Source organism: Eptatretus burgeri, chromosome 12 (assembly GCF_056783735.1).
Source record: "Eptatretus burgeri isolate ZD-2024b chromosome 12, Ebu_testis_v1, whole genome shotgun sequence".
NCBI lineage: Eukaryota > Metazoa > Chordata > Myxini > Myxiniformes > Myxinidae > Eptatretus > Eptatretus burgeri.
In genome coordinates this window covers 43,103,721-43,125,780 of record NC_140972.1, presented here as the reverse complement: position 1 = coordinate 43,125,780, position 22,060 = coordinate 43,103,721, and the positions used below count along the sequence as shown (strand labels likewise).

The 22,060-nt window shown below is 45.1% G+C and overlaps 1 protein-coding gene across 2 annotated transcripts in view; it reads left to right on the top strand.

Moving 5' to 3' along the window:
* The window catches only part of LOC147015502 (A disintegrin and metalloproteinase with thrombospondin motifs 17-like), a 359,529-nt gene that overhangs the window by 18,095 nt on the left and 319,374 nt on the right, over positions 1–22,060 (top strand). The window contains exons 2-3 of one of the 2 annotated variants that reach the window (XM_085850288.1): positions 10,056–10,978; positions 11,839–11,976. In XM_085850288.1, the coding sequence (XP_085706414.1) occupies positions 10,056–10,978; positions 11,839–11,976 (1,061 nt within the window). Of the gene's footprint in view, positions 1–10,055; positions 10,979–11,838; positions 11,980–22,060 lie in introns of both variants that reach the window. The other variant, XM_085850287.1, reaches the window with a different exon arrangement.

Here is a 22,060-nt window from a genome sequence, read left to right as displayed (position 1 = left end):
GCATACCAAACTTACCCATACCGTATTCGACGTGCCCCAACGTTTTAGACACTTTTTGTTACGTCGGCATACGCTGGCAAGATCGCCAAGGTGTGACCGCAATTTTGACCCTTCCATTTCTACGGCAGTTATGATCTGAATCGTTGTGCGTCAGCCTTTTAATAGGCTACGTCATGACATCGTCGGCGATGCGTGCAACGCGCTATGCCTGAGTTAGACTATCGTTGGGCATCGACAAGAGGTACACACACTACCTATAAGCTTTCTGGCCTGGGTTTGACTCTCAACCCAGCTATAAACTGTCACCCCGATGTTTCTCAGGCAGGGTGATTAATCAGTGTGTGTGCTGTTCCTCAGATGGACGTTCAAATGGGCGTCACAACTGCTACAATTAGTTGGTGGACATTAAAGATCCCTTTTTGTTGTCCTTCGTGAAGAGTAAGGGAGCTATCCCCGGCATCCTGGCCAAATTCCGAATTCCTGCTCCAACCTACAGTCAGCAGCACTGCCACACCCCCACACCCTTGCGCTGTGCAGGAAAAAAAAGCTGACCAGCCCTCAATATATAGTATTTTATTGAAATAATATTTCAATTCATTTACTCTGAAAAATTTCCACTCTATTTTTATTTTTGTCAGGAACGCATTTAATACATTAAGTCAATGGGATTTTGAAGTTCGATTTACATTATTTCGATTTAAATGATGTTTTTGAGGAGCACATCTGCAATGTAAATAGGGAAGTGCCTGGATATGGATTATATGCTTGACCGTTAATTAGAGACAACGTCTGTGGCACCGAATCAGCGCAATGCATTGGCTGACTCAAAGGTCCCTTTAGCACAGTATCGTGACAGTGGACACATGATCCGGCTCGGGTTCTTTGACTCAGCTGGCCGCTGTTTATGTGGCCAAACGGGATTCTTAATGGTACACCGGGATGACCTGCAGCTGTAACATTTGTGTCAGTTGAGTGCGATTAGGACCTGAGGAGAAGAGAAACCCCTCATCTATGAGAAATTTTCTTGAGCGGGTGATATGACACCAATATGTAATTTGCAATGAACGATCAAGGTAGCTTAAACCAGGGGGGCACTCAATTAACCGATGCCACCGTGACCCTGGTAGGGAGGGAGATGGAATTACCTCTGGAGGGCATAGTGGTGTTGCTCCCTCTACCCAGTAGCCCGATGAGCTCACCCCAGTCAGCCCAGTTCCTCCAAATAGACACGTGGCAGAAAACAGCAGCCTTGCATCATGACAATTGGAGGGTAAAAAACAGGGACTAATGGCCATTCTGACACAAATGATGGCTCAGATGTAAGCAGACCAAGCCAAGCTGGCAGACAGGCTGGAGGTGGGCCAAGCCAAGTGTCGAAACAGGACAAAATGGGAGCTGAGCTGGTGGGAAAAATTGAGGCTGTCCACAAGGGGCAGCAGAAAATGGCGAAAATCCTGGAGGACATGCGGGACACAGGACAAAATGTGGCGGTTGCTCAGTCCATGGTGATCTCGAGGGAATTAGCAGCACAGCTAAGAGTAACCAGGGGAGCAACAAAATAAGGGATATGTAAGAATCGAGGTAACAAAGAGTGGGGGATAGAAGATGCCAAAACGGAGACAAATGAAATTAAATGGGAAACCATGCCAAAGAGTTTCGAGGAGGGAGAAAAATTAAAGTAGGTCGAACAAAGAAAAGAGGAGAGAGCAGACAGGTTAAAATAAATAGGGCCAAAAGAGCAAATTCATTGTGCAGAAGAGGAGGTTGATGGACGTGCTGGGACAAAGGTGTATGAGGCCCCACAGGTGCAAGAATCCATGTGGGAGTAACCAGCAGAGTGATGCAATTGTGTGGTGGAGTGACATAATTGGCCACAACAGGGCAGGCACATGGACACACAGAGAAATGGTGTGAACAGTAGGGTGGGGGATTGTGGGGGGGGCAATGGTCTAGTTAAAGAAGGCCTGGACAGGGACTCTTCCCAGGGTGGTGTGTGCGCCTGTGTGTGTGCGGTGAGTGAGCCCCATGTGTATGCTGCCAAAACCCATGCCCAAAGTCATGGCATGGGTCTGTGCAATGGAGATCGAACATCCGGCTTATGAACCGTGCGTCTCGGCGCATGGTGAGCCTCTGTGCTGCGAGACTGAAACCACATCGCCCGTGCGTACCGGGTTGGGTGTGAGAGAGGGTGAGCGTGCGAGAGTATGCACGTGTGAGAGTGTATGTTTGGTGAGCAGTGTGAGTGTTGCACTTGTGTGTGAGGCATGCACTCGCATGGACGTGAAGAGGAGAGGACGAATGCTATCAGGGGAGACACCAATAGAGACAGACTGTGTTGCAGCAGAGACAGAGCAGCTTCCTCAGGGGATAGTGAGTACGGCTCTGGCTCGGGGTGAGCAGAGGGACAAGCAGGGTTGCCACATTTGGGAGCATGCACATGTGTGGCCTTCTGAAGTTTCGCTTGATTTGGGTTGACATGCTCCCTCTGTGCAGCGTGGAACGCCCAGCATAATAAAAGAATATGACACTGGTGAGCACATTTCATTATCCCAGAAAGCCTTGGAGAAAAGGATGAGGCCAAAAGGTAAAATTGTGGGGTAAGATAGATCCCCATTAAAAAGAAACCATGTGCTCAACACTGAATCAGCGAAATGCATCGACTGACTCGAAGGTTCCATCAACACGGTATCATGGCAGAGGACACAAGACTCGGCTTCAAGTCTTAGACTCAGCTGGACATTGCAGCCATTGTAGAACGCAACCTGTTGAGACACCAGGACGACCCTCAGTTGTATAATATATATATATATATATATATATATGTATATATGTATATATGTATATATGTATATATGTATATATGTATATATGTATATATGTATATATGTATATATGTATATATATATATATATATATATATATATATATATATATATATATATATATATATATATATATATATATATATATATATATAAAAATCTGCAGACATACTGGATATATACATACTGTATATATACATGATTGAAGCTCTGCGAACCAGTGATTCACTGACTGACCGGACTGACTCTGACATATTAAAGATCGGTACCTTCCAGGTGACGTAGAAAGCTGAAATTTTGTTTGCCGATGGACATCGAAGCTGATATACTGGAAAAAAAAAGATCACAGAATCGTTGGATGACATCCATAAATGAAAATAGAAACGAATGAAATAAGAAATAAAAAGACATGCAGGTGAGTGACCTGAGACAATGGGGAAACACTATTTGTATGCTAACACAATGTGTAAGCACACCTCGCTTCTGTGTGTGTGTGTGTGTGTGTGTATGTATATATATATATATATATATATATATATATGTATATATTTATAAAATGTGTCTATATTTCTATATATATTTATAAAATGTGTCTATATTTCTATATATATTTATAAAATGTGTCTATATATATATATATATATATATATATATATATATATATATATATATATATATATATATATATATATATATATTGTTGTGGGCCAGGGGTCGGGTGAGAAGGCCACGAGGTGGGGGCCACTATGTCAATTCCCACCAGACTCCCGGAATTGTAGGCCGTCGCACACAGATAATTCCGTGACGCGGCGGGTCGCCTAACTGACCGTGGCCGCCAATAACTCAACCGCGTGACCTTGGGTCTTCCCGACTATGGGTTAATCGGCTTACCTAATTAATCACGTGATTTAATTACTGGGGAACCACGCCCTTGATACGCCTTGTCGGAACCGGATCACTCTCTTGGATCGGATCACTTTTCCGGATTGGATGCAGCCGAGCGACACTGCCAAGGACATACCGGCTAAAAGGAACGGATTGTTGGGAATAAAGTCCCGGCTAGAGTAGGATTCGGACCATGCTGGACCAATCGGAGAAAAGACAAAAAACGAGCAGGGAACATTCCTAATAATGATAATTTATTTACAATGGGCGAGGAAAAATATGTGGCACAGTAAAGATTTATTGGGGTTTGTAATGCAGAGATTAGGGGAGAGAGGTGTGGTGCGACAATAATACAAGCAACTTACGAAAGCAGACACAGAGCAGACTTGACGCGAAATTAATAACAGTAACAACAATAATGATATTCTACAGACTGACTTAGCAGACAGGTGCCAGCACACTCAGACACACACAGAAAAAGAAATCCCGATGAGAAGGGACTTTTGCAACCAGGGAGGGAGGGGAGTTGAGGTTATGCTCTCGGTTACTGGGCGCCCGATGGCACGACACGCCACCAATACGTTTCGGGGGGGGTGCTCCGTGGTGCGGTACCCAGCAGTAGTTGCGTTGTCTCTGGCCCCAGCCGCACGTGTGTAGACTGTGCTCGTGAAGGAGGAGCTTGAGTGGAGAAGGGCGGACTCAAGAGTGTGAGGGTGGAGTAGTGGGCAGGACCAGGCTGGCGGGTGGACAAGGCGAGGCGTGGGCGGAGACGAGAAGCAGGAGGCAACAACAGTAACATACCATGTGAAAACACACACACACGATGGAGGAACTTCTCCATCTTTTATAGGGCCCGAAGCTCAGGGGGAGGGGCCATGCCGAATCCAACGTCATCACCCGAATCGGGTGCTCTGATTGGCCCCGAGCCCTCACGTGGCCCGCCAGCTTGGGCCGGAAACTGCCTCACTTCGTTTCCGGCAAGGCCATTCCAAACAGTGGGAATATTGCGCTCCGACTCCACAAGATGACATGAATTGCCCACACCGAAATTGGCACGCGATTCACAAGTAAATCTTCATCGGGTCTGGACCCCTTGTCCTCAGATGAACCGACAATGGACCCGCGGTCTTTCGGAGAGCCTCCCGGACCGACCACGTATCCTCCATCAGAGCCACTCGTGGATCCCGTGGTGTTCGCTCTGAGATATTGGGTCATCGTGGACCACACGTCGTGTCAGGTGAAGGACGGTATGCTGTGGTAAACGAGATGAGGGGCAAGCAGGGCAGAGGGTGCCGTGGATTTGTCATGCTGTGAAAAACAACATCCGTGCAGCCTCCCAAGAGGTATTTCTTCGCATGCTTTTCCAATGCAATCGGCAATTCTCCCCAGCTTATTGGAAGCTAAAATCGACAGTCCAGCACCTAACGCACGTCACTCGCAGCACATGCCAGGTTTCGGGCTTGCTCGGGAATGAGACTCCGGATACAGCGGATCCTTCGGAAGCGCACGTGACTCGCCGCGCATGCTGGGTTTCGGGCTCACCCGGAATGAGACTCCGGATACAGCAGATCCTTCACGGTGGCGTGGCAGTTTGCCCACCTTACTGCGAAAGTGCACATGACTGATTTTTCCCAGGAAAGAAAAGACGAAGAGTGGGGATTAAAAGAAAATGATTTAGCAACCCTAACTATTAGATCATCACAACGCACTCCCTGATGTCCCGCTAAACAAAAGGGAGGGGACTATCTACATTCTACACGTATAATAATGGCATAACTGTCTTGGGGGACCTATCTGTTGCATGCATGCGGTTCCGAGAACCACAACTATATGTATGTATGTATGTATGTATGTATGTATGTATGTATGTGTATATATATATATATATATATATATATATATATATATATATATATATATATATATATATATATATATATATATATATATATATATACACATACATACATACATACATACATATAGTTGTGGTTCTCGGAACCGCATGCATACAACATACAATACAATACAATATATATATATATATATATATATATATATATATATATATATATATATATATATATATATATATATATATATATATATGCCTGGTGTTGGCGCAGTGGTTAAGGCAGCGGATTGGGATCCAAAAGGTCCTGAGTTCAAGCCCCGTTGGGCCACTGAATTAATACACCAGGGGGTTGACTCAGCCTGTCATCCTTCCGAGGTCGGCCAAATGAGTACCAGTATACTGGGCCGGTGTATACTCCGGTTAAAATAGGTGTACCATATCCCTGTGTCGTAAGAGGCGACCAGGGTTGTGTCAGGAAGGGCATCCGGCGTAAAACGTGCCAAATCACTATGCGGATCATACGGATGATCTGCTGTGGCGACCCCTAACGGGAGCAGCTGAAAGAAGAAGAAGATATATATATATATATATATATATATATATATATATATAGATATGTATATATTTATATACGTATATATATATATATTTATATACGTATATACATATTTATATACATATATACATTTACATATATGTATATATATATATATATATATATATATATATATATATATATATATATATATATATATATATATATATATATAGTTACGGCTGTGGAAATTCGCATTACACCATAAAGGGCCCTCAGGTGAGATATCTTCATAGGTACATGTGTAGTTAGCCCAAACCCGTTGTATAGAGGGAATTTATGTGATTCATCCGGGCTGCGATGCTTTGAGTTAGCCATTTTTTCTTTTCTGTCGTTATTTTGAACCAACCACGTCTCAACCGCCATCACACAACAACCACCTTAACCACCACGCCAGCCATCGTCACCAACTACAACCACGCTCCATCCTGCAGACAACAACCACAACGCCAACTCTCACCACAGAAGACCCTCCACCACCTTCGCCTTTACCTTCACGAATTCATCCCACATCATCGCTTCTACGGCCATTCCCGCACCGCCTGTGAACACTGAACGTTGGGCTGTCTCGGGCCCGTTTGGCGATTGGTGCTGAACGCACCGAGCCGCGAGCGCGGATGGCGGCCTTTCCGAGGGGAAAATTCGGATCAGAAACACTTCACGCCCACTTCTCCTCCGTCCAATTGGCGAGCGCGGGGCGGCTTGGCCCCGCCTGCAAGCGTGTGGATGTGAAGTCCGTATATGCAAATTTTAGGATCAGGAGAGGTTCACGCCCATTTTTGCCCGACCAATGGCTGACCGGGGGGGGGCGGCGTGGCCCCGCCTCCAATCGCGTTCTGATCCTAAAATTTGCATTTTGGCTGCTCCTGCCGCCTATAAAAAGGCGAGCGCAAGGCGAATCGAGCGAGTGGGGTTTTGGAGTTGCTTGGAGAGTGTCGTCGAGAGGTTGCTCTTGGGGACAAGGAGTGTTGCGTTGGCGGAGTTGAGGGGAGTGAGCGCGGTGGAACTGCAAGCAAGGGAGCTCGGGTCCGAGGCAGGAAGGACGGCGGTCGGCGACGAGGTTGCGGTGTGGGGGATCGCTCGTCTCGTCGTGGGACCCAAGCCAGCCAGCCATTCCCCTCCCCCAGGGCATCAACAATTTCCCCTTTCCCCCGCGCTGAGAAAGTGCAAAAGGGGGCCCCGTTCCCACCCCACCCCAAACGTCGTGCCAACGAAACCCGCCAAGGGGCACGGAGTCGGGGCACAGCGGCACGGTCACATTTGCGGCTTGCCCGCCAACGCGTCACGAGGACGCGGGTAAGACCTCCCCGGTCTTGCGGACCTGGCCACTCCTCCAGGTCACGCGCACATTTGGCCTACGGGCCTGTCTGCCTCCTTTTTTTTTTTTTTTTTTTTTTTTTTTTTTTTATACCTTGGTCGAGGCTCGTATGAGAGCTAACACACAACTCACAGCAAGGAGGCATGAGACAAGAGGGGCGGGAGTGGAAGGGACAAAACATTGGGGAACAGACACAGGTGAACTGTGGAAGGGAGAGGGATGGGGATGGGACGGGGAACATGGCGAGGGGAAGATGGACATTAAAGGGACTTTCAGGAAGGAAAGCAGGAGAATTGAAGGAAGTGGGCTTGGGTGGATTATCGGGGGTAGAAAAGATCGAGGATTTGGATGGGGGAAGATAAGAGGTGGTGGTGAACAGCTGTTTTGAAAGCCTGAAGGGAAGAATGGGAAAGAATAGAGTGAGGAAGTTTATTCCAAAGGCGGGAAAAAGAGGAATGAAAGAGTGAAGATGAGCAGTGATTCGTGATTTTGGTAGTTTTACCAGAAGGGGGTTGTTGGCGGACCTTGAGCGCCCTGTGGAAATGTGGTTGGGACAAATCGCAGAGAGAGCAGGGGGGCAAGGCTGGAGAGGAGTCGGTAGAAGACAGAAAGACCACCGACCAACCTGCGGTGATTGAGTGAGAGGCCCAAAGACTCAGCTTCATTGCGGGAGATGCCAATGATCTTAAAAGCCCTGGTTTCGACAGCGTGAAGTCGAGAAAGGTGGGAGGCAGGAGCACCAGCCCAGAGGGGAGAGCAGTACTCCATCAGGCTACGGACAAAAGCTTTGTAAGTGGTCAGGAGCTCAAGAGGGCCGAGGAAGGACTTTGCACGACGGAGGATTCCCAGTCGGCGACTGGCTTTTGAGGCAAGGTTGGAAATGTGACTTTCCGAGGAAAGGTCATGGCAGATAGTGAGACCCAGAAGCTTGAAAGAAAAGACTTCTTCCAGAGGATTGTTGAGAAAGTGGATGGGGGGGTTTTGTAAACGGTCCTTTCGAAGAGACATAGTGAGAGTGTGAGATTTGTCTGGATTGAAAGACATGTTCCACGTGTTGGACCAGTTTGTGATTTTATCCAGATCTGCAGTGAGCGAAGAAGCTGCTGCTTGCCGGTCTGAGGGATGACAGATGGTACGGCAGAGGGTTGAGTCATCGGCAAAGAGAAATAGAGGATTTTCCAGAGAGTCCGAGAGATCATTGATGAAAACCAGAAAAAGAACAGGGCCCAGAACGCTACCTTGAGGAACTCCAGCCTGCACAGGAAGAGGGGATGAAAGAACTAAAGCTGTGTCTGTGAGGGTGGCTTCTTTCCTTTGCTTTTGTGTAAATGTGTGTTGGCGCCGTCTGTGAAGTAAAACTGTATGTGTTGCCGTGTGTGCGCGTAGTCGGTTTTTACTGCTTTTCGTCTTGCATTTGCTTTATTTGCATTTCGATTATGTATGGCTGTATATACCTGCTTTCCGTGTGCCGGGAAATAAAATGCTTGCTTGTTGAACTGTGCCCATTTTGCTTTGTCTTTTCTCGATTGACCCTCCATCTTGCTTCACGTAAGGGATTCGTATTGGGTGCAACATCCCGGTAATTAATGTGAACCGTCCAGGTCGACGATAACACCGCTCGGTTATCCCGATAGCACGGAACGGGCCGCCCAAGCGGCTTGTGTCCAGAGTCGACCTGTGGCGAGGTACGATCGCCCGGTTTACCATCCGCGTGGGTACTTTGGTAGGTCGAGTTTGGCGAACAACCCTATCCTACGCGGGTCGCCGATTGGCACGATTGTGGTGAGATCGAAAGGCCCACCCATGACTAGCTCCCCGCGTTGGTCCGAGAGGGTCACGACAGAATTGTCCGTCTGGTGGGCGACGTGCCGCGATTCGAGTTACGCGGCCGTTCACACGCTGGCGGGCGCGAATTCGCAACAATATATATATATATATATATATATATATATATATATATATATATATATATATATATATATATATATATATATATATATATATATATACATACACATTGCAATTAGTGCCATCTTTCCCAGCCTTACCAATTGTTCCTTATACTTCGCATTATCATGCACTGATTAGTTCTAATGAACAAAGATTGTAAATCTCGTTAAAAGAATAAAAAACAACCTGTGGTGGATGGAGCCTATTACCACATTATGTTAACAATGTCATATCTTGAAGGTGGAAACCATGTGTCAGAGGTGAGAACACCACAATTGAGCTGCCCTGCTAATTTCAACTAACTCATGAGTTTTTCACTGGAAATTCTATGAAAAAGGAATATAGTCATTCTGAATTACAACAGTGTCTGGGATTTGGCAAATTTATACCAATGCAGAAAATTTCTCATGTATATAAAATCCACCATTACAAAGATACCCACATAACAATGGTATGTAATAAATTTCCTTCAACGTTGTTTTACTACATATATTTTTCATTCAATTCTACTTGTTTGCAAGTATAATTTAAGACATGAGTAATGCCATGTATGTGTGTCCTTCTTTCACATATGCATTTCCATTGTTGGCCTACTGACTACCTGTTGAATGTTGTGCTTCTCATCCACAGTTGGCAGCAATGTGCTAAAGGAAGAGGAAGACGTTGTTACACCACTGCTAATAACTGATCCTGATACTCTGTCAGTCAAAATCTTCACAAACCCTCATCTCTTCCCAAGTATTATATCTCCCACATCCATACACCCCACTGTTTTGAGAGATGCCATTGTGTCTACTGAGACACAAAAAACTGCTTTGAATGATGCTAACCAGATTCACACAGGAAAGCTGCAGGGCAATGAAGTTAATAGCTCTGTCAAAAGGGCTTTTAGAAACATGCGAAGGCAGTCCAAAGTAAAGCAAGGTAAACTACATGATGTACTTCGTCAATCCTCTCCAGGCTTCTCGAGTGCAGGCCATTCAAAGAGGAGTACATTTTCTTGGGCCAAAGATGTGAGACGAGGAGCTACTGCCAGGACAGCTCTGAAGGTCAAATCCTTGGTCCCAGATAAATTTGTGTACTCCTCAACAGATACTCGAAACAAGAGACATAACCCTATAAATTTGCATATAGATTATGGAAAGGAGCTTTGCTTGACGATTTCTCCCTTTGGGAAGACTCTTGAGCTCTTTATAACTCCAATGGCATACCATCATGGACAAAACCCCATCTGGATACTGGTGGAAAGTAGTGCACCACATAGAGCCCAAGATAGATACCTTCACACAAAAGTAACCAAGTCGAATGGACTCTATAGCATCTGGAATAATGAGGAAACTAATGCGGTGACTAACCACGATCAAAAGCAGAACCAAACTTTTTTAGAAGAGCCGAAGGATGTCCAGGCACTCCGGACCCTTGCTCGTGTTCTGGCATCGAAAGAAGTTTTGTGCAAACACAAAGTGCATACAGCTGGCTGTCATGGAGTGTACAGTGGACACATCCGTGGAATCGACCATTCTCTGGTTGTCATACTGTTCTGCGATGGCCTGGTAAGCTATGTGTGAGCTTCCAAATAGCATTTGTGGTTTCCATGTGAGATCATTTATTGTGGTGTAAGTTTAAGAAATGTTAAAAGTATGGTAATCTGAATAGGCATACATAGATGGCAGTAGGTTTCGTTACTTAAGCCTGATAGACCAAGCGACCTTTCATTTTGACCAAGTTTCTTTGCATCTCAGTTCCCCGTGAAGTGCGTGATTTTTACATTGCACACTAACAGAAAGCCTTTCCAGGCTGGCCGTTTTCCACCTCTCGGAATTGCCAGACAATTACGCAACGCAAGACAAAAACTCGCGCTTCCCAGATTTTTTTGTGTATACGTGTGTTTCGACAATAGTCTCATTCCAGAAAGACAGTACACCTTCCATATCATCATGTCCCTGTGATTTGGCATGATAGGAGGACATGGGATTTGCCCTGAACTATAACAGCAACCAGCACTGCATGGAGAAGGAATGAAATGCCCTTTTATTCAGGGAATATCACCCCGACTCCAATGCCTTTGGGACTAATGTCCAGCATTTATGATGCCCAGCTTTTCCCACATGATAAATGTAGTCAGGCTGTTGCTTGAAAAGTGTTATGCCACAGCTCCTGCTGTATGTGATAATGAAGTTCAATTGGCATTTTGAATCGCTGTAAGCAAAATGGCAATTCCGCTTCCCCACCTCTCCAACACCCGCCTCCACCACCAGAATGAGGGCATTTTCCAAAGCTTTTGCAGAAGTAAAACTTTTCCTGACAAATCACCTTGGTGAAGTAAGTCTAAACTACATGCTGGAGGGCAGAGGATGGTCGAAGGAACACTTTATAATTCATGTCATGAATGTGCATGGTACGTGTGTTCTAGCTTGGGATAATCCAACTTGAATCAGAGCAGCTGTTCATTGAGCCTCTTCTGAAAGACTTCAGGCCTTTCCCCTGGAATGGAGCCCACAAGGTCTCCAGAAGATTGGGATGCACTCCCACTGCTACTTTTCAACTGCAGGTTGTAAGCAATGCTTTCTCTTGTTGTCTATCTGTCTGTCTCTATTGCCACTTTTTCCATCCTTTCCTATTATTTGTTCTTTAGACACTAATATACTGTATTGGCATTTGCTACATAGAAATATTCACTCCAATGAAGGAAATTAAATTTTACATTTATATTTTAGTTTGAGTGAAATAAACAATCACTTTTTTATTCTATGTTGCTGACAGTCATACAATTAGGCCAATCTCATATCAACAAATTAGATTAATTTGAATCTTTTTATTGGCTGTCCCAGCAACTGTCAGGGTATTGAGGATTTCAGTCTGAACATTCATAGTAATTAGAGGTATATTGTCAATCTTCTGCTGCACAGGCACTTTGTACATCTTGAAGTATAGTGCCCATCATGCGGAATAAGCCAACTTTCCAATGTTTGCATTTCTTTGCCTGTGGATTTAGGCATTTGACATGACGTGTTTTGCAAGAACAGGCATTGTGTGCTATGATGTGGATCAAAAAGTTTGGAGCCTAATATAGAAGAAGAATTAAAGTAGGAATGATTGTTCCATTAAAAGATTTAAACTGTAAAAATATAACAAATGGGAAACTAATACAACATCATCTATGGAAGTCATCTGTTCTTTTATATAAAGCCATCAACTTACTGATCAACTCTCTTGAAGATTGGACAAACTCAGAATCTCTCACTTTTTATGTGATTTTTTTTTGTTTTGTTCTTTTTTTTAATACAACCTTTTATTGTGGTGGCATGATTTTATGCTTTCAACTGACTATGATCAACAGTGCATCGTTACTGCTACTGAGTATGGGGGCACCACTGATGCAATACCCCAAGTACTAGTTCACTGGTACTCATTTCACCAATCTCAGAAGGATGACAGGCTGAGTCAACACCACCTGGTGTTAATTCAGTGGCTGACAGGGCTTGAACTGAGGACCTTAAGATCACAAACCTGCCACCCCAACCACGAAGCCAACATCAAACTTACATGTTGAGTGCTGCTTGCCTCTATATTAGTCATATAAAGTTATTCGGGTAAATGTGTTTTCACCCCTCATCTCAGGTCGGAAAATGACCTAATGTTCAGGCACTCCGGACAAAAGTGGGAAAAAAAATACAAAATTAGTTCGGATAAGGACCATCACACTCCCACCTTCTTCATATTCAGTGAAGTGACGGGTGGGATTTGCTAAGTTGGTTGTGACCTTACTTCTCTGAGTTACAAGGTTAATCACAATGGATACCTATATAATTGGTGATTTGGTGAGCTCCAATCGTCAAATATGGTATCAGATTTGAAAAAACGATCAGTAAAATGGGTGAAAAAGGAGTCATGTGACCTCGTATTCAAAAACTAAAAATAGTGCAAACACAACCTATACATCCCTTTAAAGGTATTACTGCTTCTCCAACGACATAACTCTCAAGAGTGAAAGAAGAGTATGTTGAAAAAAAATGTTACCATCTTATCTAACTTATCGAAATATCCATCCTGTGAATATTTCTTCATTTGTTTTGTTGGAGTGTTTGCTTGAGTGGTTAAGGCACTTTGCAGAACACTCTTCAAGTTTTGATGGTGATACAGTGGCTTGGTTCTCCACGGGGACATTTCCAGAGAAAGGAAGGCAAAATAAATGAGATGATTTGAATGCGTAAAAAATGTTTTCAGTTGTTACAAAGCAATGAATTGCCACATCATGGCAGGATAGGTTCTCCCCCCTTCCTTGCTCCTCCACTTCCTAGATCCCACCCTTCTTTGCCCACCTCCACACTCCCCCACACCTCCCTGCTCCCCCCTACCTCCTCTTTTTCAACACTCCTCCTCCTCCTTACTCTCCCCTCCCATCCTCACTTTTTCCCCCCTCCTCTCTCACCCCCTTTTCCTCCTCTGCACTCTCCCCAACCCACTCCCCCTTCCTTGCTCCCACACCCCTACTCCCTCTCCTGACTCTCCAATCCCTCCTCTCGCTTCGTTTTCCCATCAGCGAAGCGACGGGTGGTATTTGCCAGTTTGCAATAAAAATATGGAAAGGGATATCATCTACACAAATAAATGTCAGTGTGTGTGCGTCAGTCCGTCCATACGTCTCCTCCATAACTCCAAAACCATGAAATCTAGTGGCCCCAAACTTTGCAAGCATACCAAGTGAACACCAAGGTCGTGCATGAGTGCAAATTGGGTGTTTGGGTTTATTAAACACCCCAATTTGAAGATAATTAACAGCCTTATATAATTATCCATTATCAAGGTTCATCCCTGGTCACCTGCTGTCCCTTGCTGGGGCCTGAATTCAGCATTTTTTCTGACCTGCTCACAATTCTTAATTCTTAACTTGATTCTTAATTCTTAACTTAATTCTTAATTCTTACTTCAACAATTCTTAATTCTCAACAATTCGTAACAACAACCTGCTCAACTGGAACATGCTGCAATAGTTTCTTAACGTTAAATTTTTCTTTTCACTTTCCTCACTGATATAATTGAATGCCTGATCATTATACCTACAAATCACTGGATACTTTGCAATGTTTATAAACGCCCAGAGATGCAAACGTTTGTGGCTTTATTTCATTTCGGCACATGCCATAACGTCTAGAATCTCTTAATCTGAGCCGAATTTTAAAATACAAACTCTGGAATTGAACTTAAGGCCCAGTCACACCTTGACGTTTTAGCCAGCTTATGCCGATTTTTGGAAAATTTGTCTAAAACGCTGGTACACGTCGAATACGTTATGGGTAAGTTTTGATAACATTGAGAGCACGCTGAAAAACAGTGCCATACATCGTTGTACGCTGGCTTTAAACGTTGTACTTTTCGGTTGTCCTCAAATTTTCCATGCTTGAAATTTTACGACTTATGTCAGCGTATGACTCGCACGTTCCGCATAACACTGACCATAAGTTGTAGGCACGTCACGCGATCGTTGACACACGTCGACACACGTTACTTGTAAGTTACTCATAAGTCGAAACACGTCGAGGTAACGTTTAGCGTACCCGAAACTTATTTATAACCTATGAGTAACGTGTTGTACTCATGTTACGCGATCGGTGAAACACATCGACACACGTTACTTGGAAGGTACTCATAAGTCGAAACACATCAAGGTAATGGTTCGCGTCAGTGTTCCAGACTTCCTGGTTTTATTTTTTATATTTTTTTATTTTCTTCCTTCCTTCGGTATGATGGTGATTTTGACACTTCGATTTCTAGTGTGGTTATAATATAATATAATTAATTGGCTTCCGCTCAACGATTTAAATCATAACCGCACTGTACACTGAACACCGTCATACCGAAAAAAAATTAAAAACGGGACTCTGGAACACTGACGCTAACCATTACCTTGATGTGTTTCGACTTATGAGCACCTTACAAGTAACATGTGTCGATGTGTGTCAATGATCGCATATCGTGCGTACAACTTATTCCCATCGCATGCGGAGCGTGTGTCATACAGCAAGTACGTCGTAAAATTTTCAACATGTTTAAAATTACAAGACGTACTCCACTTCATACGACATATAATAGTGTACTTTAGCATTCTATTCACGCATACCAAACTTACCCATACCGTTTTCGACGTGCGCCAGCATTTTAGACGCATTTTTCAGAGGTCGGCATACGCTGGCAAGATCGCCAAGGTGTGACTGCAATGTTGACACTTCCATTTCTCCAGCGGTTATGATTTGAATCGTTGTGCGGCAGCCTTTTCATAACCTACGCCACGTCATCGTCGGCGATGCGTGCAGCGCGCTATGCCTAAGTTAGACTATCGTTGGGCATAGGTTGTGAAGGTCGACAACAGGTTCAGCATTCTTTGGTATAAGTTATCTAAAACACAACGAAACATTCAAAGTCCGTAACTAATACGTTGTGCATAAGACTAAGTCGTTATGAATACGTCCGAATCTTTAAAAAAAACATCAAAAGTTCAACGTAAGCCAGCGTTTTACATACATTTTAATACATTGCCATTGCTGGCTAAAACGTCAAGATGTGACTGGGCCTTTTACAGCAGTTCTGACTGAGAAAAAAAATGCTCATTTGTTCAATTCGGCCATTGCTTTGGGGTCTCCGGGTTTGTGGTTTTCATATGACTGATTGATGATCCATAATCACTTACCAAGCCAGCCGTTCCTTATCAACCATCAACTGCTTACTTGAGTGCTTCAGCCATTTGGCGAGCGCTATACAAGCTGCTTGGTTGTTTGTTTCCATGACATGGCCATACATGGCAAAGGTATTCACACTGTCATTAAATATATTGATTGACTTGAACAAAGTTCAGGACCCATTCGCCTGCATTTGTCCCCACATTGTTGTGCAGTGCTTCCGACAGTGGCTCACCCGCTGAAAATATGCAATTTAATTTAACCCGATGTTTGCCCTTTTTGTACCATTTTCTTTCATTATATGACCTGTCACTTTGACATACAGATACATATTTTAAACTAGAAGGGAAATCGGTAGACCCTATACCTCCACCACACAATGACTGATCTAGCAGAACATATGAGGCCCAATAATTTTTTGAAATATAGTGCTGTGTATCATTTTTGGCCCCATCTCTCATTGTTGAAGAATCACTTCAAAAATGATTATGTCCAGAACCAGATTCGGATCTTCACTAAAATTGAATCAATTCTTCCTCATCACACACCCGTGCCCAACAAGTTTCGTCCAAATCCTTCCACAACTTTTTGAGATATTGTGCCATACATCGTTTTTGGTCCGATCTCTCAATGGTGAAGAATCACTTATAAAATTCTCGTAGCCAGATCCGAATCCAGATCTTCAACAAATTCTAATCAGTTTGGCCTTGTCACACACCCAACCTGTCCACCAAGTTTCATCTGATTCCGTCCACAACTTTTTGAGATATCGTGCACAGAGTCTGACAGACAGACAGACAGACAGAGGTGAAAACATATCCTCCTTCCACCTTCAGTGGTCGAGGTACATAATGGTTTCATTTTTTAAAGTTTCTTCATCGATTTCAGTGGAGTGCTTGCTTGAGTACTTAAGTTACTTGGCCACTCAAGCTTTGATCTCCACAAGCTTCCATGGTGAACTTCCATCATGAACCGTGGCTCGGTTCTCCATGGGGACACTTCCGGAGTTAGGAAGACAAAATAAATTTGATGATTACAATGAGTAAAAAATGTTTTCAATTGTTGCAAAGCAATGAATTGCCACATCACGGCAAGAGCCAAGAGGTGCGCACACTGGTTCTAAGCGGTCTAGTCGAGGTTTGAATCCCGACCAAGCTATAAACTGTCATCTCAGTGTTTCACAGGCAGGGTGATTCATCAATGTGTGCGCCTTCTCTTGGAAGGACGTTAAACTGGGCGTCACATCCACCGGAATCACCTCCTCTCCTCCAACCTCCCTCTCCCCCTCTCCCTCTCTCTCCCACCCCACTCGCTCCCCCCCACCTCTCTCCCTCTTTCTCCCACCAATCCCTCTCCGTCTCTCTTGCACCACTCTCCCTCCCCTCTCGCCCCTTTCCTCCCTCTCCCCTTCCTCTCTCTCCCATCTCTAAACCCCTCTCTTTCCCTCTCTCACCCACCCCACCCCTCACCCTCACCCCACCCCTCACCCTCACCCCACCCCTCACCCTCACCCCACCCCTCTGTTAAGCGAACTGTTAAGAATTGACAGTTTAGTTTTGAATTTAAAATGGCTTTCCCAGTGTTTAGCATGTACAAATCAGATTCAGAATGAGCCGACTGGAGGGATGCAACGGTCGCTGCATATGCGAGCATGCATGCATGCAGTCAGGCTTTTACAGGGAGATAGCATTGGTTTCAAACCCTCCCGCTGGGTTTGATATAGAACCCAGTGGTTAAAAAGAAAATGTTGCTGTTTAGGTGTGCTTTATCACACTCCCTTACCCTCACACTGTCTTCCCTTCCTATCATGCTGCCTTTCCTTCCCCTCATGCTGCCTTTCCTTCCCCTCACACTGTCTTCCCTTCCCCTCACACTGCCTTCCCTTCCCCTCCCCTCACACTGCCTTCCCTTCCTCTCATGTTGCCTTCCCCTCCCATCACGCTGCCTTCTCTTCCCATCACACTGCTTTCCCTTCCCATCATGCTGCCTTCCCTCCTCCACCCCTTACACTTACCTCCTCCCAACCCCCCTCTCCTCTTCTCCCCATGGACATCTCTGGCCAGTCTCTGCATGCTGCAGTAACGTGCAGTTTTAACATACCCAATTTTGTTCAATCCGGTACTACCCACCTTCCCACCTTCTCCAAAAGTCCCACTCTCAAATGCAAGTCAAGAACCCTGCCCCCATTTCCCCCTCAAGTCTAACTCCAAACACAAGTCCAGAACTCCCTCTCCTCATGCTTACCTCCTCCCAAATCCCCTCCCCTCCTCCCCACTTCCTCCCTCTTCCTTTTCTCTCCTCGCTCACACCCGCCTCCTGGAGTGTATAGCATCATTTGGTGAGGCTTCGCTCTCCCACCCCCCCCCTCCCCACGCTTCCCTGATTCCTAGCTTCCCGATACCTTACCCCCTCCTTGCCCCCACACCCCTCCTTCATCCTTGCTTCCCCCTCCCTCCCACCTCCCCTTTCCCTCCCCTCCTTCGATCCTCTCTCTCCCCTCCCTCCCTCCCTCCTCTCTCTCTTTCCTCCCTCATCTCTCTCCCTCCCTCTTTCTCTCCCCCCCCCCCACACTTTCATATCACCATCAGCAAAGCGGTGGGTTGTATTTGCTAGTCAATAAATAAGCAGGAAAGTGCAGATGTTGTGACCGACCACTTCACCAAACAGATTCGGCTTTTGCCTATCTTACTCTGAACTTGGACATGCAAACATGTCGACAGGAAGGACAGATAGGCTGGAAAAGAGAGAGAGAGAAAATGGGGGTAAAGTAAGGGAGATCTTCCCTTTCAGCAGCGTCCCGATCTCCCTGCTCATACCTGCTGGCCTCCTCCGTCAGCCCGGTGTATGGACATTGCAGTTTTGGGGGATGGTGTTCAGGCAAACCACAGTTCTGGGTGGTGCTTAGGAGGAATGCTTCGACTGGTGTTGTTTGCCTCTTGCTGCACCACTATTTTTTCATCCAGGCCCACTTGGCACATCCTCTCCCTCTTAACATGATGCTTGTCTCTTTTTCTCACACACCTCTCTTCCACTTTTTCCGACTCACTGCTTCCTATTGACTCTGAAGCCTATGTTGTGGTCGTCAAGTGGCGCGCCAACTCTCATTCGGGAAGATGCACTTTCTATGCACAGACGTGGTGCGCACCATCATGCATACAGAGCAGGGGGGAGGGGCAAGGGGGATATGGGAAAGGAAATGTGCGAAGAAGAAATCACAAAGATACGGCAGGGAGAAATGGTGCTAACTTAGGCCAAGGTCACATTTGCTCTACGGCGAGGATATGGCGGCCGTACGCCCTCTGAATTGACAGAAACGTGCGGCGGCCGCAGAGAAACTGAGGTGGCCTCAGGGAGGCCTTATGCCGTTTGGCTATGTTTTACAGGCCGTAGGGTCGCCGTGGAATTATAGCGCGGAGTTATAACTTTTTTTCATTTCTACGTTCGCCGCAGCAATTGGACAAGCCAAGCTATGACGTAGATGTGTTCCACGTCGACCGTACGTAGGGCGTACGGTGGGCTTGCGTTATTCGTGCGGCTGCCGTAAGCTCTTCTCAATGAAAAATGAATTTTCCCAACCCCCAAAAAATTACGGCGGCCGCACTATTTCCACGGTAGCCTTGTGGTCTGTGCGACTACCTGCGGGCAATGCAGGGTCGACGCACGGTTCCCCTACGACCGCCGTGCACATACGTAGGCCTCCGTGGCAGTCTGTGTCCACCGTGCGCTACCGCCAGAGATCGGAGTATAGGTGTTTCCTATACCGTGGTGTCCCCAGAATCCCAATTTAATTCGGTCCAGGAGGCTGTTCGGATTGCAAAAAGTTCGGATTCCAAAAATATTTTCCCAATAAGAAATAATGGAGTGAATTAATCCCTTCGTGGACCCAAAGAAAACCCACTTTCAAGACACTTTAAACTGAAATTACCCATGTTTAAGATAAAATAAGATGAGTAAATGACCTTCGGTGGCGGTGTATTGTATGTAAACTGGTACGATCACCACATCCAAAGGTCCACACAGGCTCGTGCTCCGGCCTGGGTTCCGATCGCTCGCGCACTCTGCGAGAGCGCTGCCCCTAGGGCAGCTCATCAAACATGATGCCCGCAGAACCACAATCACTTTCATCAAACGCATCAGGCTGACGTAATCATGGATATTCCAAATTACAACTGGTTTTGCTGTGAAATTCAATCCTTGCCCGACAGTCCGCCACACCACGTGATCAGATTGCTTTTTTATTATTAATTAAAACACAAGATGATTAAAAAAACAAACATCACAAATGAAGGTGAAAACACGAGGTAAGGCCTGTTACATTTGGCTCGGTGGCCGGAGGGTCTACAAAATGTACGGGCACTAGCAATTATAAAGCGGCCGCAGTATTTCCACGGTCACACAATGTAGCAGTCACTTATGTTTCTTGCAGCGTCTCGCGTAGCGAACGCTGCTCATAGAGAGCTCGGTCTTCTTCTTCTTCTTCTTCTTCTTCTTCTTCTTCTTCTTCTTCTTCTTCTTCTTCTTCTTCTTCTTCTTCTTCTTCTTCTTCTTCTTCTTCTTCTTCTTCTTCTTCTTCTTCTTCTTCTTCTTCTTCTTCTTCTTCTTCTTCTTCTTCTTCTTCTTCTTCTTCTTCTTCTTCTTCTTCTTCTTCTTCTTCTTCTTCTTCTTCTTCTTCTTCTTCTTCTACCTTAATCTCTCGTACTCGGCTCTTGTATGTACAAGATCCGGATCGCCTTGAATACTGAGCACATGTACACATCCTCACATAGACGGTGCATTTTGAGAGCGTCTATCATGAACTTTTAAATATATTCGGACATTTGCTTTAAAGTTTCGAAAAGTTGACGTTACTATTTAAAGATTATTCCATTTATCGTATTGTAATTTCGTAAATACATTATATATTTCGTAAATACACGATATATCGTAAATCCGTTTCAGGGGTTTCGCTATTGGCTTAATGAAGGCACGTGACGAAATATCGGAAGTTGTTGTTGTTTTAAAAAAAATATATTATTATTATTTTTTTTAGCTGACAAAACCTTTCGGTTTTGGATGCTGCTCTTGGACACATTTGTCCTTGTTATTTTTCGGGTAGCCGCACGGCGTATTTATAAATTGTGGAGACCGAAAACGTGGGTGTGCCATACGGTCTTTGATTTGATGTCGCATGGTGACCTTAGGGCGTTCCTGCGGCGGCCATAGAAATTTGAAGGCAGACGCAAGGCGACTGCAGGGGGACCCAAAGCCGAACGTGCGGTTAGACGGACGGTAAGGAATGGGTTAATTTTTTTTGTTTTTTTTTTTACCAGTTTTTTTTTTTCGGCTTGTCGAATTTCTACGGCGAACGTGGAAATGAAAAAAGTTATAACTCCGCGTTATAATTCCACGGCGACCCTATAACCTGTAAAATATAGCCAAACGGCGTAGGGCCACACTGAGGCCACCTCAGTTTCTTTGCGGCCGCCGCACGTTTCTGTCAATTCAGAGGGCGTACGGCCGCCGTATCCTCGCCGTCGAGCAAATGTGACTGAGGCCTAAAGTATCGATCGACACACGAGAGATGCTTTCACGAGTACTTCCACCGACGAACTGAATGAACAAAGCGCGAAAATGTGGCTCGAACAGGTAGGGGAGACACGTGAACAAACATGAACGCCACGTTGTTTTCGGTTTTTAAAAATGTATTAGGTTTTTAGGGAAAAATTTTCTCGAAAAAATTGTTCGGTTTCCAATTTGTTCAAACAATGGGGCGTTCGGAATCTGGGGGCACCACGGTATATTATAGTTATAGTATATGTATATTCAGTTATATATACTGGTATATTTTTATTTCAGTAAAAAAATAACTGGTATATATACCCACTCGTTACCATCCGTCTGGCCACACGTTCGCCTTAGGGCCCCCCTGCGGTCGCCTTGTGGGCACCTTGCATCTGCCTTGAAAATTCTATGGCCGCC